At 37.0% G+C, this 27,140-nt stretch overlaps 1 protein-coding gene across 1 annotated transcript; it reads right to left on the reverse strand.

The window, feature by feature from the left end:
• Positions 1-828: 828 nt before the first annotated feature.
• On the reverse strand, positions 829-14,762 carry clint1a (clathrin interactor 1a). The gene is made up of 12 exons (XM_027135062.2): positions 14,577-14,762; positions 10,864-10,968; positions 10,277-10,373; positions 9,791-9,899; positions 9,063-9,227; positions 7,062-7,236; positions 6,456-6,681; positions 6,124-6,211; positions 5,258-5,335; positions 4,260-4,507; positions 3,028-3,211; positions 829-2,537 (listed from the first exon to the last, which is right to left on the reverse strand). Exons 1-12 carry the CDS (start codon positions 14,615-14,617, stop codon positions 2,215-2,217), a joined length of 1,839 nt encoding a protein of 612 aa, XP_026990863.2. The 5' UTR covers positions 14,618-14,762; the 3' UTR covers positions 829-2,214.
• Positions 14,763-27,140: the final 12,378 nt, after the last annotated feature.

Raw genomic sequence — 27,140 nt, forward strand, 5'->3', positions numbered from 1 at the left:
TTTAGTCTATTAGGGAAGCCATTACGCTTCATGATCGGTCCTACTTCTGTAAGGCTCGAAAGTATTTCACATTTAATATTCAAAGATTTTTTTTTTGTATTGTATTTTTTTTCATGTTGACAAAACAACAATATTTTCCATATTCAGTTGATACATTTTTAACCAAACAAGAGCTCACAGATTTTATTTAAAAAAAAAAAAAAGGTGTAGATTAAACCCTAATGGTGCTTTTCCCCAGTGTCCATACAATTTTTGACAGCAAATCTTTCAAGGTTTTTCTCCAGATGTTTACACCTGACCTGGACCATTGATCTAGAGGGTTTAGAATGATCTCATGCTACAGCTATTACACCCAAGTACAGGATTAATATGAACCTTATGAGAAATACATTGTGGTGTTAAAACTCCCTAGCAAACTGTTCATAGCTCCACTATCTAAACTTTTCTGTCCAGCCATCTTACATCTTTATTATTCCTAAATGGCTGTTTTACACACATGAATGATATGGCCATGGGAACACACACGTGGCCAGATGCAGGCTCTCCTGCACAGCCAATCACTCTCTTACCACAAGAAATCTCAGCTGAGCACAGCATCTTCACGTTATATTCATATTATGGCTAAGCACAACCATGGCCCAACGTTCTAAATTTCAGTGCGCTTTACAACTTTATTACTAAGCACTGCAAAGTTAACTGAGCTGTTTTGTCCTTTGCCTTGTGTAATTTCACACCACTCATTAAATACAGGAAAGGTTCAGTGGAATTCTATAGAGTTAGCTTTATCATGAAATTATGCTTACATATTAATTACAGAAAACTTCAAAATTCACATGAAAATCAACTTTTTAATCTCAGACATAAAAGACATTATAGGTACAATCAAAGCAGTGTACGAATGTAAGGACATACACTTAATAGAAGGAAAGATCTGTTGGATGGTTGAGATTTGCATAAAAAGTATAGTGTTTTCTAGTAAAGATCCATAGCCCCTGCACATCACCCCAATCGTATATTATCTTACACAGATACCCTACAGTCTATATTGAAAATAAAAAAAAATTATAATAAAAAAATAGAAAGACAGATACAAATCCCTTGGAAAGAAGAGAATAGAGAAGGCAGAATTTGGTCATTTGCATGTGCTGCTTTTGAATGGCAGAGAAGGCTTCAGTTTGAGTCCCTGCTCCGGACAATACAGAGACGCAACATACCACTCAGTGAGTGGAACAGCACAGTGATCCTCACTCATCTCAGTATACATCCTCATCCAACTCCCTCAACATTACCCAACTTGCATAATGAAATGCTGAATCCCATGAGGTTCAGGTCAAAAAAAAAAGAAGAAAAAACTCTATCATTCACACTAGCCATGCAGTGAAAATGGGGGAACAAACAGAGATTAAAAAAAAGAAATTGTGCATACATATATGCTCAAATGTCTACAGTACCATACAAAATACTGTAATTTCATATTGTCTTAAGAAATTTTCAAGAGTAAAAGGTATAGGCAACAGCTTGATAGGCACCGTGTATGTCTGGACATTGAATGACCAAAGCTTGTGTGTGACTGATATACATTTGTTTGAAAAATGCAAAACAGATCACAATTCTATAAAAATATATTCCCATTCCAAAGGCCACAGAGGTTGCTCTTAACATGATTCTCACTCGTGCCATCTTGCTATAGTTCTGCACTGAATCACATCATTTGAAAAGCCCCATTATTATTAATATTTTAATTAATAAATCTCAGATTTAAATAACTTATCCATTGTCAATAATATTTACACGGTTATTTATAGGAGAATGAAAAGGACAGGAAATAACTTCAGATCAGATCAAACAAATGGAAGCATCCCCAGGAAGGACATAAAAGGTGTGAGAATATTTTGGACCAGTCAATGTCATATATGATCCTGAAGTTAAGATTCTTTTAAGATTTGAAACAATGTTAAGTGGAAGTGCAATCATATATTTCCCTCTTATACAAAAGGCAATTTGCTGTCAATGTGGCTCCAGGGCGTTTTTTTTTTTTTTTTTAAGATTCACCTTATTACACATCAGTATTGCATAAGTAACAATAGAATTCTGGGTGGCTGACATCTTTCAAGTACTCTTTGTTTGCAGCTCTTAAAAAAAAAAAAAAAAAAATCCTTCATGCTCCTGCCTTCCAGAAAGATTGTCCTAGCATACAACCTCCATCTCTCCTATTCATTTGCCAAAGTTGGCAAAGTCAGCAAAAGCATCATGCTTCTGTTGTGTCACGGAAGGGCTCATGCTCATGACTGGCACCGACATTCCCATCCCCATGCCAACAGCTCCGGGCATTCCCATGTTCATGTTCATTCCCATCATGCCCTGATTGAGTGGCATGCCTCCCACAGGAGATACACCCATAACCCCGCCTGGCATTGCAGGTGGCATGCCCAGGTTTCCCACCATGGGGTTAACGGGGGGTCGCACAGAGGCAGGGCTGGGCTGTATGCCAAGGTTCATGCCAGCAAAACCCTGTGTCATGATGTTGACTGGGCCTCCTACAGAACAAAAAAGAAAAACCAAGTGTCTTAAAGAACAAATATTTTTTTTTATAGTTTTTAAACAATATTTTGTTAACAAGGTTAGATTTATTAATCAGTTTAACATTTGTAGTGTACTGCAGTGTTCATAGCCATTCTGCTATAAAGAAATAGCAGTTTCTGTTTTATGATTGCCATAATTTACCATTACTGATGATATTTAAATGGGACAGGCTAGAATATAAAAATAATTGAACAATGAGGTCATTGTAAGTGATGACTATGACGATTGTTAATAACATTTTTGATATTGTATGTTTGAGTTCAGACAACTGATTAAAGTCATTAGATTATAGATCTATGTTACACAAATTAACAATCAACAATCAATTAGAACTCTGACAGTGTAAGCATGTGGGGTTACAGGTAGTTTTGTGACGGATCGTTACCCAGGCTATCAGAAGCAGGTGTTTTGTATGGCTGAGTGTGTACAGTGCTGAGTCATTACCATGCTGCTGCATCATGTTGAGTGTTGGCTGGGTTTGTTTGGGAGGGTGCATGCCGGGTCCCAGGTAGTCCAGACTGATGTTGACACTGGAATCAGACCAAGTGGCTGGCATGGAGGCTTTCTTACCCTCTTGTTTTTGTATAGACTGCTGAGGCATCAGTGGAGTCCCCATACTCTGCAGTGTCTGACCCAACAGAGGGGAAAACAACAGAGGTTCAATAAACAAAGGAGGGAAATTTATTCTATTCCAGTCTTCTCATTCATCTATACTAGTGGTGCTATTGTTTACAAGGTAATTACAAGAGTTTGTTATGGTTAAGGATGTAATATATTTTTTATATCACTTGCATATGAAATTCTTTAAGGCAGGAATAAAAAAAGGACAAAATATTGGTTGGTGTGAAAAAAATCTAGAGATTGCAGCAAAATCTCTTGAGGTTCTCAGGTTTCTTGACAGTTATTAGACTATAACAATGATGACTAAGAAGCTTTGTTTTATTGTTTGCATGTGTGGGGGTTTACTTTTTTCTTTAGCCAAACAAATGTTGCCATTTTAAAGTAGGTCAGGTTTTAAGCATGCAAATATCATCTTTACATGAGGCTTTTGTTTCAGTTTAATGATTTTCTGACTCAAACTTGTTCTTCCTCATTCTGCTAGTCTCTATGATGGGTGTCCCAGGGGGCAGGGGTTGGTGGATAATGTGAAGGGGGTGGGTGGAAATTGTACCAGTGCTGTATGTTAACCCTCCTTTGTCTTGCTTTCATGCTCCTCTGCTCTAAAAACCTCCTCTGCTCTCAAAGCCTGCTCAAAATCTCAAACAGTATTGTCTTTCCTTGGGTAAATCTTGTTTAGTGAGCTATTTCACTATAAACATGCTGTATTAATTATTTTACAGAAAGGGCTTCAGATGTTTTACTCAGTACACTCCACATAGCCTAATGCCTTTTAGATGCAAAATGTGAAGGGAATGTAAATCGAGAAACACATTACAAACTCTGTATGTCAATGTAAAACCAGAAATAAATTATCAGTGCATATTAAAGGGAAAACTATTTAAAAAAGAAAACTAATCAGACCAAGAATAACTTGTTACTATACTTGAATCTGAAAGAATATAGCTTTTATTACATTCAGTGGATTAAAAAAAAAGTTTGTTTATAGATTCACAAATTTATTAAAGATCAGTGAACTCCAAAACATGACCATGACAATAAAGGGAGGTTACACACACCTGAGATCTGGATAAGGGCAGGCCTGTGTTCTGAGTGCTGGTCATGGAGAAGTTTATGCTTTGGGAAGCACTGATGGTGGTGCTGAGAGAAGGACCCATGAGGTCAAAAAGGTCAGCAGAGGGCACTGCAGAGGCAGAAGTGGGTGTAAACATGTCTGTTGTTGGAGAATTCACAGGCGGATTGGCTGGCGGAGCATCTTTAAACGTGTTCCAATCCCCAAAGTCTGCATTTCCACTAGGTGCTGAAGCTAAGTGGACAAAAGGCTTTAATAGGAATTCAAGTCACAAACTACAAAATGAGGTTTGTATATAAACCATTCAAGTCAAGTTTTATACTTCTAATATGGCATGAAACACCTTCAAAAAACTTTAGAATGTCTAGAACATATATGTATAAATATGTATAAATAAGCCACCCAAAATGCATCTGCAGACAAATGTGAATTATTCTAGGCATCACATGAACATCAAATTTAGTCCTACTTTTTCCCCTTTCTACCATGGAGATAGTATGAGATGTTTTGCTCAATGTAAGCTGAAATGTGTCTGTCCCCATTAGCTTTAGCACAGGGTTCAACCATATGGCTTACCCTCCCTTTCCTTTTCAATATTTAAGAGCTTTATGCTCTCTGGTTTTCAGAAAAGGGCAGATGACAACAAGCAGTGGCCCCATTGCAAATACCAACAGCCTTCTGTTACATTTGTGTCACTTGCTTGAAATAGCTGGAGCAAAAAAATGTGCATGAGTGTTGGTAGGAATAAAGTTTCTCTTCTATTGAAACTACTGAATCCATTTTAATCAAACAATCTAATACATAACATTACTGACTTCCATAAGCGTGTGAGCTATTAATAAACTACCCGTTTTTAATATGCTTATATTCTGTTTTGCATCTATAACATCACAATTTTTTCTTTGCTTATTGGGTTGTTGCAATGACAATACAATGAACAGAGCTATTCTTAAATTCTCTGATGTAGTATGTACACATGCATACCAGCTGCCGAAGGAAGAGTAGCTGTAGCTGCAGGTGATGAGAAATCTGCAAAGCTTCCAAACAGGTCTGAACTTAAACCTAGGTAAGTAGGAAATGCAATAAAAACAGAAAGAATAGATTATTAATGTATAACTGATTCTAAAACAAAGTCTCCTCAGAACCAACATGTTCCCAAACCCTGTACCTATACAGAAAGGGGACCGCCATGTCCCACCTTACATTATCTTACAAGAGCCTGCTTTTTATATCCAGTGTAAAAATTATTTCCTGTAAATATGACACTCCTTTACATTGCTTTATGAATAAACTCAGAGTAAATAAAGGTTGTTTTCTGCCCACACAGTCCTTGTTTTTTGTTGGATTTAGGGAAATGTGGTTAGAAAACTGAGGCTGAGGGACAGAAGCAGCTGTTCAACTGATGTATATTATGAAAGTGAAGAAGGAGATAGTAAGAAATGGGAACAACACATCTGCTCAGCACTCCACCTCCACAAGGGACCACTCTAACATCTGGCCCTGGCAACTAACTGCTCCAATGGACAGGGGCTACAGGGCATCCCATCTGGTACACTTTGTGCACACACACTCCAGGCCTTCAAAACCACAAGGCCATGTAATGACACTGTTATTCATCTTTGTGAACTCAAGTATCTTTGCTTTAGTTCAGCAATGGATCAGAACAACCTGAACACTACTACTACTCACACCACTAAACTCAGCAAATTAGTTATATATAACCAAGCTGCAAATAATATGATTTAAGATAGATGATCCATGAATATTAGATTTAATTCTTGCATTAATTACCATTCTCCACACCAAGATATTTAGCTACATTAAAATATATTAAATATATGTGAAATAACCTGTGGAAGATGGCTTCATGGATGTAGAATCTGCCATAAACAAGTTCACCAGATCACCACTGGACTGACTTGTACCTGAGACAGTTGGCTGTTGCAGGAAAAAAAAGAGTTTAACAATTAAACAAAATCCACAGCAACCACTATATGACTAACAATTAACGTGTACAACTTTATATTCAATTACATTCATTCCTCCATGCTTCTCAGACTACAGTGTTTATCCTTGTTCATTATTTGATTTTAGTTTTTTTAAGTGCAGGTTTCAATGGTTTCTGACATAACATGAACTATTTCATAAATGGCTACACAAAGAAATTCTTCAACTTTATTACCTTGGTGGCATTTGTGTTTATGGCAGATTTATCTCCAGTGTAATGGGCAGCTGCCCCCAGGTCTATAGTTTTTGATGGGGTGCCTCCTTTTTTTCGTGTGGCAGTAGTCTCTGTGGCCTGAACAATCTGAACACTTTTGGTGGTCACGGTCTCCTCATCATCTTTAAATTCACTCCTGCCTGACTGCCTGTTCCGGATATCTCTATTCTTGTCCTCATCTGGGTCACTTGGAAAAAAAAGGGCAGTTAAAAGTGTTTGTATGTATTCTTTGTGTGCAGATTATACTTCAGCTGGTCACAATCAGACAATATGATAAAAAACTCAATGAATTTTGAAATGATCTGTTTAGAAATCTGTAAATTAAAATGCTGCAGCAAATAAAAATAATAATAAATAACTCATAAAAACACCAAACAGGAAGTGACTAACCCAGTGATGTTTAATCAAATGACAATTCTAAGATACTTAGCTTTTAAGTACAGAGAAGAAACCTTCTAATTATTGTTTTATTGTTTTTAATTATTGTTTCTAATCTCAGGTTGATTTGGTCAGTTCTGTTCTGCTTGTCTGAGTAGAAGAAAATTTGACACCATCCGAGGCACTGACCTGAATCTGTCTGGCGAGTCATCTCTGTCTTTCCGACGAAACGTGTTTATAGTGTCATTAATTGTGCTTCCAATCTTGTCACTGATCTCTCCCAGTTTCTCACTAAATGGGAAAGCACCTTTATTACTCTCCCAGTCATTGTCCCACTTGGAGCGTGAATCGTACCGGTCAGCACCTTGAACAGACAGAAAGGAAGATCGATATATTCAAAGATGGATAATAAACCTGACTGCAAAATGTTTGTTTTGTATTGTACTGCAATAGCTGAGTCACTCAAGATCATTCTTTCGAAATAGTCTAGCACTATTCATCTTTCACAACTAGGAGGTTACTTCATTTCAAAGCTGTTTGATGTAAAGATTTCTTGCAAGCTGTTGAACTGTAACTGCATGACCATCTACACAGAATACATGAAAAATTACATGAATGCGGAAGTGTACATAACTTATTCTTAATAAAATTAGCATATTCTGAGGGAGGAATAAAATCAACAAAAATGTTGCAAGGCACTACCTATGTACAGTATCTCCCAGAAGTGTGTACACCCCTCACATTTTTGTAAATATTTTATTATAGCTTTTCATGTGACAACTCTGAAAAAATGACACATTGAGACAATGGAAATTAGTGAGGGTACAACTTGTGTAAATTTGCTGTCCCCTCAAAATAACAACGTAGTTGGGGGGTCAGCTTGTCTGTGCTCAGCCCACACGCCAGACACTGCATCAAAGTCGCAGAAGTCAGATAAGACCAAGATACACTCATTTGGTTCAGATGGTGTCAAGCGTGTGTGGCAGCAAACAAGTAAAGGTGATGGTCTGGCCTAGCATGTCTCCAGACCTAACCCTATTTAGCCTCTGTGGGCCATCCCACAATTTATTTTCACTTCGGGGTGTACTCACTTTTTGGCCAGAGGTTTAGAGATTAATGGCTGTGTGTTGAGTTATTTTGAGGAGACAGCAAATTTACACTGTTATACAAGTTGTACATTTCTTCAGTGTTGTCACATGAAATAGTGAGATATAATAAAATATTTACAAAAATGTGAGGGGTGTACACACTTCTGTGAGATACTGTATACATACAGAAATAGGATTCCTTTTTGCTTGGCTTCTTAAACAGACAAGTCCTAATGATATTTAAAGATACCTAACCATCTATGTTCTGTACTGCTTTTCCCACACAGGGTGCCAGGGAGCTTGGACCCTTTCTTAGGGGACTCTGGAGAAAAAGGCAGTTGACAACGTGAATGAGGTGTCAATCACACACACACACACACACACACACAAAACCATTTACATTCTTCAGAGAATTTAGAGATGCCAATCAGCCTACAGCACATGCATTTGAACTGGGGGAGGAGACTGTACCTAGACAAAAATACTGAATCACAAGGCGATCATGCAAACTCTGCATTTCTGTGAATTGTAAATATATATAAAAAGATACTGGTTGGATAAAATGTGTAAAAAAAAATATAAAAAAAAAAATACAAATGTGTAAAACGTACAGCCAAAGTAAAACATTACTTGGGTTGAATGGTTTGGACTTTATAATGCTTTGTTGTCTGTTTAGTGCCACTGGTCATCATTTAGTTGGAAACATTAATTCATCATGATTGAATGAAACAATGAAAAGAAGAATAACAGAAACATGTAGCTTGATGTATAGTTAAAAGCTGAAATTTAAAAGGGACATTAAACCAGTAACATCAAATATCTAAATGTATGTGTGATCTGGTAAAAAAAAAAAAAAAAAAGTCCTGGCTATTAAAATAAAGCCTGAGTTCATTCATCTAGCAAAACAAACCAACTGGGAGGAACAGAGAATCGAAGAATAAGGAAGACAGAAAACCACCATGGAATCACACATGATAAACAACTCCCCAGTCATCCACATCCAACTATGTGCGAGTCCCTGCTGAGCATTAGGCCGAAAGTGTGAGACTGAGTACGAGTGAGAGAGAAAACAGAAGAAATCGTTTCTGATAGCAGGACTCACCATATCTGTAGTCCCCCATGCTATCAGACGACACACCAATATATTTGTCCCTGTTTTTCTTGGCCTTCTTTCTCTCCTCTCGCAGCCTGTCATCATCTTGCACAAACTCCAACATCTCTTTCACCTTCTGACGCACGTTGATGCCTTGGTCCTTCCCGTTCTCATCTGAAAAAATGAACTCTTGCTGACTTTAATCTCTTTAAGACCGTACCTCCTGCTGTGCAACCCAATATTGATGCACAGCAACATCTGATGTACGAAAGTATCATGAAGCAGAATTCAGTCAAAACATGAAACTGCCAAATTGTCAAAAGGAACTAGTTTTGCATTTGGCCTAAATCTTGAATTACCCCTGCAACATTTCATTGCACTGGAAATGTAATATTTATGACACTTCTGCAGTAGAAATCTGCAGAAATCCGTTGGCAGAAATCACCTTCATTTGAAATGATAGTCTACACTTGAGGTTGCAAAGATGGAGCATTGATAATGTGAAGTTTTAATAATGGGTGCTAGAAAATATTTCTTTATTTAATGAAGAATTAACATTTAATGCAAAACAGCACATCTACTGGTAACCCTACAATGCTTTGACAAACCTCTTGCCATCTTTCTAAACAATTCTTAGATAGAAACTTGCATAGAATAGAATCTTAAAATAATTGTGACTCTAAAATGAAAGAGTGAGAAACAGATTTTAGCATGCTACATTGATGCTTCTGCCTCACCTATAAAGTGATAGCTCTCGATTGAGCGCAGGTCATACAAGTGCTCTCGTGTGCTAGTGACCGCCCGCTCAGATCCGTTTCTCACCAAGTATCCCAGCAGCAGCAAAGACTGGAGAGAAAAAAAAAGTTTCAGTCCAAAAAACAATAAAAAGCACAGGCAATTTTGTGCTTGGTGAAAATTGATATAATAAAATATATGACTTTTATGCAGTTTTAAAAAGAATAACTAAAGACAGGGAGTAACAGTCACATTTTTGCTCATTGCAAGAGATGACACTTGTCTATGAAATCCCAGTCAGGATTAAAATGTCCAAGTCCAGTGAAGGTGGAAAAAAAATTTGAGCTAGATTTTCTTTGCCAATGTAAATCCAAAAGATATGCTGGGAGTACCCCAAGTCTATGTGGAAAACTAACCCCATCTGAATAAATCTACAGTGATGTCCCCTCTCATGACTATGCTGAAATATATTCAACCATTACATTTACCTTGTAAACTCTCCGCCAGTTTTTCTTGTTGTCCTTTAGCATTCTGAACCACAGCATGTTCATTACTTCTGGGAACTGCTCATACATGAATGTAGCTCTGTGCAGATACACAGACACAAGTGCTCAATGTACAGATACTGTAAAAAAAGTGCAGCAACAGATCACTAGAACCATCTAAATGGGGACTCTGGAGAAGATTGCTACATTGCTACATTACTTGCTGTAGTGCTTGCTGAATATTTAATTATATATTTAGTGATACTTTGCATTTATAATAAACTTCACTATTCTAGGAGGGCTTTCCATAGATTTTGGAGTCTACTAATAAGTAGGGTTGAGGTCAGGGCTTTATGCAGGCCCCTCAGTTCTTCCACAAGCCATAAAAAGCCATGTTTTCTGCACAGGACTTTGTGTTGCTGGAATATATTTGTGTACCTTAATAGCAGTGAAGGGAAAACATAATGCTACAGCATACAAATGTAGACATTCTACACGCATTTCTTGTAATAGTTTGCGAAAGAACTACATGTGGGTTTGATGGACACATATCAACATACTTTTGGCCACATAGTGTACCTCTTACTTACTTTGCTATTTCTCCCATTAGCTGGCCGGAGGGTCCCCATGGGTCATCGTTTGTGGCCTCTCGAACCTTAGATTCAATTTCTGAATAGTTCATAACAACATTGGTTCTGAAAAGAAAAAAAAAACAACACACAAAACAAGCAAGGTTGGTTACATGCTAATTATGAATTACTGGAGAACAAATTGAAATGAGAGTGCTATTACAACAATTAACATAACTAAAGCTGAAAAAAGTATAAAAATGAGCAAATGCCACCTCAACTTGAATTTCCTGCTATTAATATGGGGTGAGGGATGTTCGCAACTCCAAGACTTCATTAGCTGCCTGACTTGTTCCTACTAAAAGACAAGCTTACATGATACTCACAATTGCTCTAGTTGCACAACATACAATATGCACACTGGTCAGCGCTATTTCTGTCTAATTTGTGTATTTGTCTTGTAGTGTTTTGTATTGTCAGTTTGCACTGTCTTTTGTGTCGCACTGTTATACATGTTGCACTTTATGTAGCTAGGACTTTAGTCCTTAGCTTTATGTTGTTTTAAGTAGCAACTTGTTCCTGAAATGTTATAAAATAAAAAAAATAAAAGTTTCTTGAGTTGACTTCTTAACTCTTGACTATACTTTGCCCATTTTGTAGGTTAAATGCGCCAGTTTTGAAGAATAATGTAATACTGCAGCATTTCAGGTTCTACAGATTAAACACTTTTAAACAATCTAAACTTTTCTTACACAGCACATGGTATATTACAGATACTGACAGGCTAGAGGAACAGTGCTGGATTTGCATAGCTTTTCCAATTTCTCACTGATGGGGGGGGGGGGGTATTCTGCCATGAGTAACATTGCCTGGTCTCATTGCTATGCATCATAGCATCTTCTTCCCTGTGGGCCATATAAAATCTGCCATCTTCTAGTTAAGGCAAACCATCTTCACTATGTTTGTACCATCCATAACTCAGGAAGGAGCTAAAGACCATACTTTGCTCACAATTACATATAGAAATATACTTTTTTGGTTCCGCCCCTAAAACAATTTACAATTGTGCTCATGTGTGTTTCACAAGATGTATGGAGCTGTGAATGAGCACATAATGGAGATATAATTTGGCTTATAGAGATAATGGTGTTCAATCCTGCCTGCCTCAATCCACATGACTCCACTGCATTGCATGCTGCTATTAAAACATTATAAGAATTAGCAATGGCACTTACTTTCAGTTTAGTGGCTAGCTATTAAAGTAGAATCAGATATTAAAAACATTGCACACAAACACCCCTAACATGTCCTTAACCAAACTGCAACTACTCACTCCCCAACCACAACCTGTTCTTCCTGCTGAATTTGTGTGGGAAACAGAAATACTGTTCAAATAACACTGCTGAAATGATAACTTTCTGTATTGTATTGATATATCTTATTAAAAGGGCAGGTCCATGCAGTCCTTAGCATAGGTTATTATTTGAAACCTGTTAAGCACTAAAGAGACATGAATGACACAAAACAGGCAGTCAGGTTCTACAAGAAGTGAGAGCTGGAAAGGTGTGGCTGCAGAAATTTCAGAGTAAAGAGGTTCAAAAGAACATCCTATGTAACCCTGTGGGTTTGACAACAATCTACTTCAGTTTTAGGAGACCAAGTAACAAAGACAAGATTAAGCCAAGCTAACGAACATATAACAGCATGTAAAATACACACCCACTGTTCCAAAGTAGACACTTGTTTCACTGAGAAGTCTGCAATATGCAGATGAGCATTGAGCAACCTGCAATTTTTTTTAAAGCATCAAGTCCTGGGAAATCACATAGATAGCAACGATCAAGAAGAACAAACAAATTTAAGTGTAAACAGGCTAATGCAGACCATTCCTTCAAATTACTATTTTCAAAGGAGATCATTTTAGACCATTTTCTGCTGGCTTTGCTCTTTCAACAACAAAGATCGGTTGCATTGATATATACTGCAGCTTCTTTACTTCCTGCTGATAGTGGCTTTCATGAGACTTGTCAACTTCCCTGATGTCAAGACTCATAATACTCAACTGCTGTTTGCACAAAACATGCATTCTCAAATGGCTTCCTGTGACACTCCTAATGTGAAATAAAACAAACAAACAAACAAAAAAAAATGTTCTTACTAGACTTCACTACATATTAAAAAAATAAAGAAAGTTCCTCTTGGCTTGAACATGTGCATGCTGCAAAAGTTACACTGCAGGTAATAAGTCAGGAGAAGACATTTAAGAAAAGAAAATTCCTTCAGTTTTCTAAACTGGAAGTGAACTAAAGGTTTTACTTTTCTAGAAATCAGCCCTCTATTGTAATGTGCATATTAAATCTTTTCTCTTTAGTACAAAAACAAGATTTGCGTTAATTCAGTTCATAACCAGATTTAGGTCGTAAAAAACATTTGAAAATATAAAATACTGCATTTAAGTGCTTTAAAGCCAAACAGTGATTTGATGCTTTATAACTAAAATCTATTGCCATGTTTTTGGGAGGTGGGAGGAAACCAACCTGACACTGAGTCAGAGACGGATTGACGGAAAAAGTTTGAATCAAAGAAAGAGACAGTTTCAGAGACAGGGACACAGAGTCTTAGACAGGGACATAGCCAGAGACGCTTAGCTGTGAAATGAGAACTCTCGCCATGACACATTGTTGTACACATATCAAAGACCAAGATAAGACTATTATGCTCTTCACAATTAGATGCCAAAACCATAAGGTCATAGTCATTTTCGTTTTTTCTGAGTAGTTAATAGAAAAATTTGTTCATGTGTTTAAGGAAGCAAGCTCGAATGTAGGCCATGTTGTCTCAGCCCCCCCCCCCCATACTTTATAATGATGGGAAATGATAGACACTTCACGTGTATAACAAGTTAATATGTGACTAAACTTAGAATTCATCAGATCAAAATGTGTCAAAAAGTGTCAGTGTACTTTTTAATCAACAAACCAACCTAGCTACACATAGTGCTTGCCTCTTAATGTGTTGGACATCACGGTGTTACATACTAGGTAACAATTCAAACTTGGATTAGGAAATAATAACCGATTAATACAACTAATTCCGTTTACGTGTAACTAGGCAACGCCCGAGACAACCCAAGTGGTAATCAACTACAGGCTTCTTTGCAATCCTTGCAATCCTTATACATATTAGCAGTGTCAAATTAGCAGAGCTAAGTTAGCCGGACTTGTGCTAATAAACTATAACTTAAAATGATCGCCAACTTGTTGATCTGTGCGCTTTTCGTGACTAATTGGTCCAGTACAAACCCTAAACCTCGAAATAAATGATCTGCATTTGGTCGTTATAAATGCATTTGGTCGTTATAGCGACCTTAACGTCGATACGTTTTAGCTAAAGCTAGCAACTTGGTTGGTGGATGGTGTGTAAAGTGAACCTTTTTTGAGTGGAAAACAAATAAGCTTGTCAATAGGACCTCGAGTAATGTCGTTAACAAGTCAAAGCCAGCTACTCATTTGGGCTAATTAGCTCCATAGCTAAAATGCTAAACTAGACACTGAGGTTAATTAACTTGCCGCTGAAATTAGCTAGCTAACGCTAACTAGCCTGCTACTATCAAAAAGTGCGACGTGACGTCAGGGAATGAGTACGTGTCTCTTTTCGAACAGGTAGAACGGCTGAGCCTCGGCTGAGCCTCGACTGAGCAGCGGAATAACGTCGAAAATAAAACGAATACTTACGCTTTATCAACCAGTTCTCTAACTTTCCACATATTCAACATCTTGACTCAACGGATCAAGGCTTTCCGTCGCGGTAACACGTCACCCAGCCCTTTTAATCCAATAGTTGGAAAGTCCAGCTGTCGCGAAAGCAAAACCTTCAACTCCCCAAACTAGTTTCAGGCTGCGTGAGTATCAGTGGGCCGGCGCCAGGTTACGAGTGATGTCTGCAACGTCACCTGCGTACATTGCGCAAAGTACGGAAGCAGTTATTCCCCCATGTTGAATGAGATGGTTTAAGTTTGAAAGTGTAAATCAAATCAGTGAACGGTACGGTATAGGTTAGAAATGCTAAAATAAACTTATTATACATTTGCTCAGTGATTCAGCACTCGAATAGCAGAATTGTACAAACTTAAAAAATAAACAAAAATTTGGATAATCGAATAAATATTTCCATATCTCAGGTAACTGCTGCTATAACTCTGTTCATTCCAGTATTTCGGCACACGCAATATTGTTGAACATACAATATTTACATTGGTCAGAGCTGTTGTCTTTTAATTTTTTGTTTGCACCGTCTTTTGTCCTGCACTCTCTTGTCTGTCTTGTCCTGCTCTGTTTGCACCAGGTTGCACAGATGCACTTTATGTATCTAGGACTACTTACTAAGTCCTTATCCCTGTCTTTGTTTTATGTAGCACCATGATCCTGGAGAAACGTTGTCTCAGTGTAGTGCAACAGCTACATGTATATACAGTTGAAATGGCAATAAAAGCTTCTTGACTTGACTTGACTTGACTTGACTAGATTTATCAGACTGTATGTTTATAATCACACCCTCCAGTTTCACCCATATGAGGATGAGGTTCCCCTTTGAGTCTGGTTCCTCCCAAGGTTTCTTTCTTCCTTTAAAGGAGTTTTTCCTTGCCATTTCTGCCTGAGTCACCTCAGACTTGCTCATTGGGGATAAATACAAACACATTCAAATGAAATGAAATTCAATTAAATTTATTTGTATAGTGCTTTTGACAATTTCCCATTGTCTCAAAGCAGCTTTACAGAAGTATGGAAACAGAAGAGAGAGAAAATGAAATAAATATATAATAGTAATAATCAGAAAAAATAAGAATAAAAATAAGTGGATGTATACAATTAAAGTTCAAAATTAATTTAAAAGAGATTAACTTAAAATTTAAAGTATTATATATCTATACCTATCCCTAATGAGCAAGCCAGACGTGACGGTGGCAAAAAAAAACTCCCTGAGATGATATGAGGAAGAAACCTTGAGAGGAACCAGGCTCAGAAGGGAACCCATCCTCATGTACAGTAGGTGACACTCTACAGTAAATAGTGTAAATGCAAATAATGTCCTTTCTACAGTAGTTTATAATAGTGCAACCAAGAGCTCCTGAGGAACTAATGGGTCATCTTAAACTCTGAGTTCAGCGCAGACCTGATTGCTGATAAATACCAGACCATACAGCTGACCGACACAACGTTGGTTCAAAAGAAGGCATGATAGTCTCTGGGCGGCTTCATTCACAACAATCCCAATTAGATATCTAATAATAGTCTTGAATTTTGTATTATATTAATCTTTATATTATTCTTTATAATAACCTTTTATTCTATGTTTATGTTCTGTAAAGCTGCTTTGAGACTATGTCAATTGTAAAAAGCACTATACAAATAAATTTGAATTGAATTGAATAACCCCACTGGACTGTTTCACTGTGTGGATCACTTCAATCGTCTGTGTTTTCGAGTAAGTTTCTTCCTCCTAGCAGTGGTTAGCTCAATAATGCTATGACAAACAATACAGGAATTTAACTTTTGACCTAAAAAATATCACGTCAAATAAAGGGTAATAGGAAGAAGTTCACTAATAGTTTGATTTTAGTCTCATCTGATCATAACACCATTTCCACTTGGCCTCAGAAGGCTTGTGCATTTTGGCAAAGCCCAGTCATGACTGCATTTGGCCTCTATTGATGAGTGGCTTTTTTTGCAACCCTCCCAAAGGCCACATTTGTGTAGAATTTGTGATATTGTTGTCACATGCACCCCATGACCCCTCCTTACAAACACCTTCCACTTCTTAACAATAGACTTCCAAAAAAGCATATCTAGGGATCGATAAAGCCTTCGAATTTTTTTGTATCCATCTCGTGACCTCTGCCTGTCCACAGCTTTATCCTGGAGATCTTTTGACAGTGTCTTGCCACTAAAACCACCACCACCACCAGCACCACCACCATAGTTGATTGTTTGTTTAAGTTGCACAATCAAGGAGTGAAATGCTCCATGAATAGCTCTTTTTATGCTGACAACTCAACTCAGCACTTTCACACACCCATCATACTTGGCTCCTTGAGTTTGGAACATTTTTGCAAATGTATATGCCTCCTATTTCTATTTCTGTTTTATTACTATCTTGTATTTTTTATATTTAAATTTATGCTAATGTTCTGTTTATTTTCCAGCAACAAAAAAAATCCTTGTATGTGTGAGCAATAAAGCGTTGTGTTCCTGATTTACAAAACTGTTGTATAAATATTGCACTGGCAATTACAATAATGCTGTTGTACTGAATATAAGCATAACTGAGATTACAGTACATATTACCAGATCTTGAGCAGTAAAAGTACCACCCTTTTGTTTTCAATAGAATAGCCATGCAGTGCTTACTGTTAATTATTTTCTTGTAAATAATAAGAGGAAAATGTAGCACTTTCATTTCAAGTTACACAGCCATGTTGCATATGCAGGTTCATAGTAAAGGTCAAGATTATAAAAAATATATATTTAGAGATTTCATACTGTTTTTACTGTTGTATCACCTGTTATGTGATTTTGTTTGCATTTTCTCATCTTTATTGCTTATTCTTATTATTGTTGCTAAATCACAAAAAAGGTCTGCATGACTGTTTTATCAAAAGCTTTCGCATTTTCACAATTTCAAATTCATTTTGCAGCTATATTAATGATTGAGTTTGCATTACCTAATTGTGTATCAGCAGCTACAGGGTATCAAGGAAGAATAGATTAGAAATCACTATTAATACCTGCTGTCCTGCAAATACAGATCACTATATGCTTCTAAAAATAGAAGAGGATGAAAGGATGACATGACAACAGACAGGAGGTCAAGACCTCCTAGGCACTGCAGTTTAAATATATTTTAAAAATACTAATTTATCTCCTGTACATGTTCATCCCAATTTATATTAGCTATTTATACTGAATATAATCTATAGCATAACTAGAGGACAGCCTGTAGAATAGCTTACTTGCACTTCCACGTTGACTCTGTTAACACTGCAATTTTTGTTCAGGTTTATGATTTCTCAACTTTGTGTGGTTAAAGAATTAACAATTAAAAACGAATCAATATTTTATGAAAAAATGATTTCATGAAAAAAAGAAGAATTTTCACATATGAAACCTTTTCGTTAGAAGTTCACCTTTTCGTTAGAAGTTCACCTGTGCATGTATACAGCCATCATGAATTATGCCACTGTTAAAAGAAGCAGAAATTGAAAACTGAACCAAATAAGCGCTTAAATGAGGAAAGAATGAAATGAAAACACATGGCTGTCTGTTAGTGTGTGGGTCACTTTAATCTAGCTAATCCTTTTGAGCTGGATAAAAAGGAACAGGAATATAAGGCATTTTATTTAAATCTCAAAAAAACTTAAATCTTAATTCACATCAAATTCACTAAATTTATCAATTAATCTATTGTCTGATTAAACATGATTTTTTAAAATATGTGTAGTGGCACTGAAATCCCTTCATATTTTGAAACGTTGTTATTGTCTGCTGTATGAACCGCAGTCATTTTTTTTTACCTGTATCTCAAACACCAGCACATTTATATCATTTTAAATAAAATCAGTTTTCCCAGAATGTGAGAAGGAACAAAACTTCACTGATCACCTAACTGTGTCTGTCTATAGAAACTGCTAAGTATTCATTTATCATGAAATGACCTTGATGTTATCTTTAAAGCCACCTTTTTCATAGCCAGATTTTTACAGCTGTGTTAAACATTTTCCTTTTCTTTTGTTTTTTAAAGTTTAACATAAACTTTTCAGAAAACATAGACAAATTTAGAAAGTGAATAAAACTCTTCTTCTTTGCTCTAGGGAAATATATTGATATTCCCCGAGTTGTTGTAGTGTGTATAGATTCTAATATATTTGGTTATAGTAACGTATACCAAAACACATATATACTTGTACTGGGGTGCAACTTACAATGCAGACACTTAGCCAGTGTTGTAATGTAACGGAGTACAAATACTTCGTTACTGTACTTAAGTAGAAATGTCACGTATCTGTACTTTACTTCGCTATTTAAGTTTACGTAAACTTTCCCTTTTACTCCACTACATTTCCTAGAAAAAAATTATACTTTTACTCCGCTATATTTCCACTAAGCGTCTTCGTTACTCGTTACTACAAAATAAAATCATAAGAAATGTGTGTGACTGCAATAAGGGAGGTTCGGCGAATCACTGCTCCTAGATTGCATTACGCACGTACGCACGCTCTACGGAGAAGCACAGGCACGGGCAGCGTGCACGCGCAGTCAGAGCTGGAGGCATTTATCTATAACGTTAATCGGCTGAAAGCCGCAAATACGGCATTCAAAAGCAGTAAAATGTCACTATTCTTATTACCAGAGTTGTAGCACAAACAAAATATTAATGCAAACAATCCATTCAATACTAAATATAAATAACATTTATTGATTTGGTCTTTGTCTTGTGGATAATTTTTTATTAATGACTGCATTCATTGGACACACTGTTTGTAGAGAATGCACACATACATGATTTGATTCAAGACTGGCATCATTACATCATGCATAAAATTTTGGTGTCCACTTACCATAACTTTTGGCTTAGTATGTAGTCATATAATATATAATATAAAATTCTTCTTGTTTTAAATTCTCATTGAGGGCTAAAACCTCTAAAGATGAAACCGTAGAACCGCCCCTGCTCTTATGCCTACTGAAAATCATTGAAATTTTACTTTTTACTTTTACTTCAAATACTTAAATACAGTAAATATCAGAAAATTACTTTTGATACTTAAATACAGTATATATCAGATACTTTAAGACTTTTACTTGAGTCACATTCTAAAAGGTAACTTTCACTTCTACCAAAGTCTTTTTCTAGTACGATACTTGTACTTTTACTCAAGTATTGCTTTCTAGTACTTTATACAACACTGCACTTAACCCACAAATGTTTGGGTCTTGAATTAACAAAGGATGAATCAATAGGTATTTCAGTCTGTCTCATTTTTCTTTGTCTCAGTGATAGACTTTCTTGGTGAAATTGTAAAAGGGTTAAATACTTTTGGAGATAAAGGCTGAAGTATTTGGTTTTAGTGTATTTCCTCAGATTTAGAGGTGGCCGAGATGGTTAATTGAGCAGTTGATGTGGCATGTTGAGCAGGATATAAGGCAAAATTAGCCAGCGGATCTGAAGGGAAGTGATGATGCTGAACAAGCTGGGGGATTTGGTCAGTTACTTAATAATATTAAGGGAAATTTCTGAAAAATAACTGCACATTATTAAAAGCCAAATCCTTGTGCATTGTCAGGATTTATGCTCATCCAGATATCAATTGCAGAAAAAGACTGTAGACATATTGAAGTAGTCATTGAGGACATGGAGGAGTGAAAGGAAGATGAGCAGCACAGTTTCATTTGCCCTGCAGTAATCAGTTGCTTTCAGTAAAACATATGAACTGTGGTTATCTTTTACTTTTGTGTGCATTGCATGTGGAACAAGAGGAAATCATCCTCTTGCATTCCCCCAAAGAGGCTCTACCACTCCCAGGTGGTCCATTGTGTACTGTAAAAGGAGCTCCTTTTATCTCTTGCTAAGGGTGGGGATAGTATTTCCTAAATCTGCAACAAACCAATTATTGGATTTTGGAAATTTCAAAATGGATTTTGAAAGTAAAATAAAAAAATAATAATACAAATGCAAATAAATAATATACTATGACTGATATGATGATATGAACTATATAAATATAATATTAATTGCAAAATCTGTAAAATGCAAAGCGTATCGTTCAAAAATGAAAGACTACTTTTTGATCTAGTGCATGTTTTTAGCTTTATCACTTTTTACTTAAGAGAGTGAGCACAATAGTAATCATATGACTCTTGCTTATACCTGTTTGTTGTTCTTCTCTGTTACATCTTAACAAAGATTTCAACCATCCCTCCTCTCATTAGTACACATGCATTTAAATTAGATTTGATACGTGTCCCAAAAAGTGCTGATGTCTGTATAATGAGCAAAGGCCTTACATCACATCCATGAGCTAAAGTTTGCAAATGTTGTTCCGTCATTAGCTAGATGTGTTTGCTTTCTATGCAAGGTTTCACAGAACACACAATTTCTTTCCCACACTTCAGTTAGGAGGTTGCTATGTTTAAATTGTGACTGGAATTCTCAGAGACAATTTTGATAATTAAAAAACAGGTTGCTCATTTTTCGAAAATACCGTTAAATGTTATCGCTTGCTGTTTTATTCATGTTCATTTATGTATATCAGTAACCATTCTGAATTATATAAAATTAGCAGCTGATAACTAACTGATGTGTTATGGTGTCAAAATAAAAATAAAAGAAAAAAGAAAAAAAATGTGTCAAAATGTCAATGTTTTTTGACAATAAAACATGTGAATGCATCATACTCATACAGTAATTACCAATTCAGAAGTGGGAAGGACGATCATTCTGATAGCACATCAAGGCAGCATAAATCATGTGAGGCCATTCTTGAGTACGAAACCCTTAAAGACAGAAGGGCTAGAATCGATTTAACGAGTTTTATTCACAAAACACACACAGCATACGATCCAAAGCCGTAATCCAACAAGTAGAGAATCAAAATAGAAGAAAAGCAGTCAGTATGTCAAACAGATCCAAAGACAATGAGTTCATATGACAATAGAGTAGCTAGGCTGGTGATCCCTCAATCTCTAGCAGTGGCAACTGGTTCTGTCTGCACTCTCACTGGCAGGAGAGGTGTGAGCTGGGTTGAGAAGCAAGGCATGAAATGATGAGAAAATCCGATAAGTGGATGGAAGATTCAGTCTGTACATGACAGGGTATTATTTTGAAGGGTCCAGTATAGCATGGGCTTGGTTTTCGGCATGTTGGGCTAGTAAGGTGGGGTCTTCTCCAGCGGTTGCCCTACAGACACTGTTGTCAAATGGCTCTTTGCAGAGGCTTCTACATCACAGCTTCTACAGAACCAGTCATCTACAACTGGTATGTATGATGGTATCTGGAACAGAGGAGGCTGGTAACCCAAAATGCACTGAAAGGGTGTGAGGCCAGTTGACTAATGCGTGAGTGAATTTTGAATGTACTTGGCCCAGAGCAAGAACTCACTCCATCGACGTTAGTCATGGCTGCAGTAAGATCATAGATAACATCCTTGGTTAAGGCATTCAGCCTGGCACGTGGCCTGGTGGTGGTAGGCTGATGTTCACCCTCACTTGGTGGCAGAAGATCTTCTGAGACAATGTCTTCAGGAAAACTGTGGGACCCAAAGATGTGCCAGTTTCCAAAGCTGTATGGCGGCTCTTAAGAGACACCAGCCTGCAGGGCTTAGCAGTGAGCAATCTGAGATCAGGGGTGCTGTGGTGTGAGAAGAAGTGTAAGTGAAGGCCAGTGTAATACCTGGATGTCCAGAGATTGGGAAGGAGTGCACTCATTCGATGGTCATTTTGGAAAGGCTTGTGTGCATGTACTACTTGGTTGGTGGATAATTGGGGAGTGGAGCTTCGGCCTGTTGCGCCTGTAGAATTTCTTCCATGATGTCCCAACATACAGGGGAATTGATGACTGATGGTTGCAGAATGGGCGCTTGAGGGGGAGGTTTTCACACAGGTTCATGGCAGGAGAGAGATTCCAATTTGCTATTCTTGGTTCCAGGCCTGTATGTAACTGTAAAATTGAAGCATATAAAGAAGAAGGCCCTTTTGCTTGGCCTGTTTTATGTAATCAAAGTTTCTGTGGTCTTTTATGGTGACTTGATATGGGCACCACGCCCCCACCAACAAGTGCCTCCATTCCTCTAATGCCTCTTTGATGAATAGTAATTCTCTATTTCTCAAATTGTATTTTGCCTTTTCCTGGGTTAACTTCCTTGGTATGAAAGCACATGGGAAGAGCTGGGCTGGACTGCTATGTTGATGGCTGCCCCTTTGCTGCAGCTGGAGGCTTGGGGCTGTAGTAAAATTCTGTTTCAGATGGTCAAAGTCCTTCTATGCAGCTTCACACCAGTCCAGTTTGTTGGATTTTAGATAGATACTGGTGAATTCTAGAAACCTTTGGAGTTCCTTAACATTGCAAGGAGTGGGCCATCCCGTCACAGACTGTACCCCAATGGCTGATTACATACCCCAAGATGGTAAATCATGGCTTTTACATAGAACTGGTGCTGGAGTAGTCATAAGCATATGGTTCGTGTGTGGTCTTCCATGGACTTTGAATAAATAAAAATGTCAGCTATGTACATAATGATATATTGGTGTAGCAGAGCTCAGAATATTTCATTACCAAATGACTGAAATACCGCTGTTATTTTAGTTAGCCCATACGGCATTGCAAAATATTCATAGCACATACTAGTGGTCAGAAATGTCTTTTTTTCCATTCGTCCCCATTCATGCAGCCTTTGGTAGTGCGTAGGGGTACTAAACTGTGATCACATTTAGCCCAGTATAGTCTATGCAGGGTCTCAGCCACCCATCCTTCTTTTCAACAAAGAAGAAGCTGGCTGCTGCCAGAGAGGTGGATGGACAAATGAAACCTGCTGCTAGGGCTTCTTCGATTTAATTCTCCATGGCTTCAGTTTCAGGTGCCAAGAGATGGTATACCCAACTCTTGGAGGTGCAGTGATTGGTTAAGGGTTATAACCTGAAATTACGAGACCTGCTCTGGATTTAAGGTAGGCAAAGTATTCTGTAAGGAACCCTTAGAGGTTCTATTTACAAAACACACAAAGCATACAAACTAAAGCCATAATCCATATCCATAGTCAAAAAAACAATGAACAGAAAACATGCAGGCAATGTGGAAACAAATCCAAATACACAATCCAAACAGCAGGAAAAAACAGAGAAACAGAACAAGTTCATACACATACAAACTCACAGAAAACAAGTAACGGCTTAGTACGCAATTAATTGTTGATACTAAAGTTCAGCATGGAAGTGGTTTAAACAGTCACCCTTGACCCGGTGGCTGTGGAATATTCAGGAGAGGGCTCCCTCTGTTGGGGAGGTAGTAGAACTGCAGGTGAGGTTGTTACATCATGGTTTATTCCCATGTATTCCCAGGGAAGTGGCAAAATGTTGGTCTACTGATTAGAAGGTAATGATATCAAATCCCACAACAACCATACTGCCACTGCAGGGCCCTTGTGCAAGGCCCTTAGTTGTATAAATTGCTTAGTTGTATAAATAAAATAAATGTAAGTTGCTCTGAATAAGGTTATCTGCCAAATGTTGTAAATACAAGGTAGCACTTCACTTTTAGAAGTAATATATTAGTATTAATACTGATACTACCATGTTTAAATACAATTTTTAGAGCTTAAATAATAGTAAAGTATTTTTTTCCATTAATTGTTAATTAAGAGAACCTGTTTATCTGAAGAGTATGGAGATTAAATACCTCATCAGCAAGTATACTGTCTTACAATTTTTAATCCCAAATGACAGCAAACAATTTATGTTCAGATAGCAACATTGTGCCAGTGTTTTTCCAACAAGCTAATGAGGTCACTGCAACATCTGTGACATCCAAATTACACATCAACAAAGTGCTAACAAGTGTGTGTTAAGTTTAAATTAGATTTTATTTGCATTTATGATTGAGTGCTATTTGATCAGCCATAACATTAAAACACCTTGCCTACCACCAGTGTTGTAATGTAACGGAGTACAAATACTTCGTTACTGTACTTAAGTAGAAATGTCACGTATCTGTACTTTACTTCGCTATTTAAATTTATGTAAACTTTCACTTTAACTCCACTACATTTCCTAGATAAAATGTATACTTTTACTCCGCCATATTTCCACTAAGCATCTTCGTTACTCGTTACTACAAAATAAAATCATAAGAAATGTGTGCGACTGCAATAAGGGAGGTTTGGCGAATCACTGCTCCTAGGGTGTCACTGTACTGTACGTCCGCTCGAATCACCGCACGTCCGCACGCTCTACGGAGAAGCACAGGCACGCGCAGCATGCACGCGCAGTCAGAGCTGGAGGCATTTATCTATAACGGCGGCAACCAAAAGCAACCAAAAGCAGTAAAATGTCACTATTCTTATTACCAGAGATGATAGGACAAACAAAATATTAATGCAATATCAATACTAAATAAAAATAACATTTATTGATTTGGTCTTTGTCTTGTGAATATATATATATATATTTTATTGATGACTGCATTCATTGGACACGCTGTTTGTAGAGAATGCACACATACATGAACTGATTTGATTCAAAACTGGCATCATTACATCATGCATAAAATTTTGGTGTCCACTTTTGCCATTTAATAATGCCATAACTTTTGGCTTACTATGTAGTCATATAATATATAATATAAAACTCTTCTTGTTTTAAATTCTCACTAAGGGCTAAAACCCCTAAAGATGAAACCGTAAAACCGCCCCTGCTCTTATGCCTACTGAAAATCATTGAAATTTTACTTTTTACTTTTACTTCAAATACTTAAGTACATTAAATATCAGAAAATTACTTTTTGATACTTACGTACAGTAAATATCAGATACTTTAAGACTTTTACTTGAGTAATATTCTAAAAGGCTTTCACTTCTACCAAAGTCTTTTTCTACTACAATACTTGTACTTTTACTCAAGTATTGCTTTCTAGTACTTTATACAACACTGCCTACCACTGTGTAGGTTCCCTTGTGCCAAAAATCAGTTCAGACCTATAGAGACCTGAACTAAAGGTGTGCTGAGGTATCTGGCACCAAGAAGCTAGTTATACCTATAATGTAATAAGTAATAATAAGCATTGTTACTTATTACACTTCACTGGCATGTAACTAGATTAGATAGATCAGAACTTAGATCAGAAGCACTAAGCACCCATATCAATATTTGGAAGAAAGATTTAAAGGAATTTCTTTATTTATTTACTATATTTCTTGCCTCATTATAAAGTTTGTCAGTATAAAACTGTGTAGGTTGAGCTGTGCATCAGCAAGTAATGTACTGTTTATTTTTTACTCATAAGAAAGAAATACACTGTTTCCAACCAATATTTAAACATAGCAGGTAATGTTAATAAGGGCACGGAACAGGGTCAAATCAAGTCCACAATACAATCTAACGTAGATTCCCATGCTGTTCTCTACAGTCCCTGTGAGAGATAGCCAGCTAATGATGGCTAACAGACAAGCTTGTGTTGGTGTACAAAGTTTTGCACATTTACCAAAGATGCAGTAAATGTGAAAGACATGTACACAATAAAGTTGTAGTTCTCAGAACAATTGATTCTTCTGTAATGTTTGTGTGTAGCTTTAGGTTCAAGAGTTTAACTCTGATATTTAACACCATCCCTCATCATCCCTCAGCACAATTGACGGTGGTGTGGTAGCCACTTTATGTTCTAGGATGCCCTTATGTCTGTGTTACTGATTGACTCTGACTTTAAGTTATGCTGTCATAGCCATACCTATCTGATATTCTCTCTCTGTAGAACTACACATGTTGTTCCTGAGACACGACTGATCCTGACCCGTTCTGCTCCCTGGACTTGCCTGATCTATCCTGATGCCCATGCTTCTAGTTGCTCTTCTTATCACTTGGAAAATAACAAACAAATAGAAACCAATTGCTGCTGTTGCGGATGGCTCCACACGGACTGCATAAAGATGCAAGAGATTACTGTGGATGGTACCACTTAAAATCCATGAACATGGCATTAGACTTTAATTGATATGAACAGTTTTGTTCTCTAGTCTTCATCTGTGAACAGTTGATAACTTCAACAACTTCATGCAAGAGCAGCACTATTTTCATTGAAACATATGCTAACCAATATTTATATATCATAATCAAGTAGATATGACATCACATCATACACATAAAAGAACTAGTAGTTGAGAAGATTACCCCAAGATGACAACATGAAATTTCAAGTTGAGGGGGTATGTTATTGTATGTTTAGGGCTCCAACCATCACTCATGTTCAAGTCCACCCCTTAGTGGTACTGTCCATCAGAAGGACAATTGTATCAAGTAAAACAATGCTAAAATGAATATTCCTACAGCCGTAGGAGTACTCAGCTGTACAATTGTAAGGTTAATACCTTTTCTTTTTGTCCTTTTTTGACTTTGTGTGTGAAAAAGTTCAAATAAAATGTTTGCAAACCTAATTAAATGATAGCAATACTTGAAACCTTATTAATATAAATACATATTTTTAAGTTCTTAAGCTATAGAATTGAATTTTCATGTATTTAACTTTAGGCTTAGATGTGT

Source organism: Tachysurus fulvidraco, chromosome 17, assembly GCF_022655615.1.
Source record: "Tachysurus fulvidraco isolate hzauxx_2018 chromosome 17, HZAU_PFXX_2.0, whole genome shotgun sequence".
NCBI classification, from domain to species: domain Eukaryota; kingdom Metazoa; phylum Chordata; class Actinopteri; order Siluriformes; family Bagridae; genus Tachysurus; species Tachysurus fulvidraco.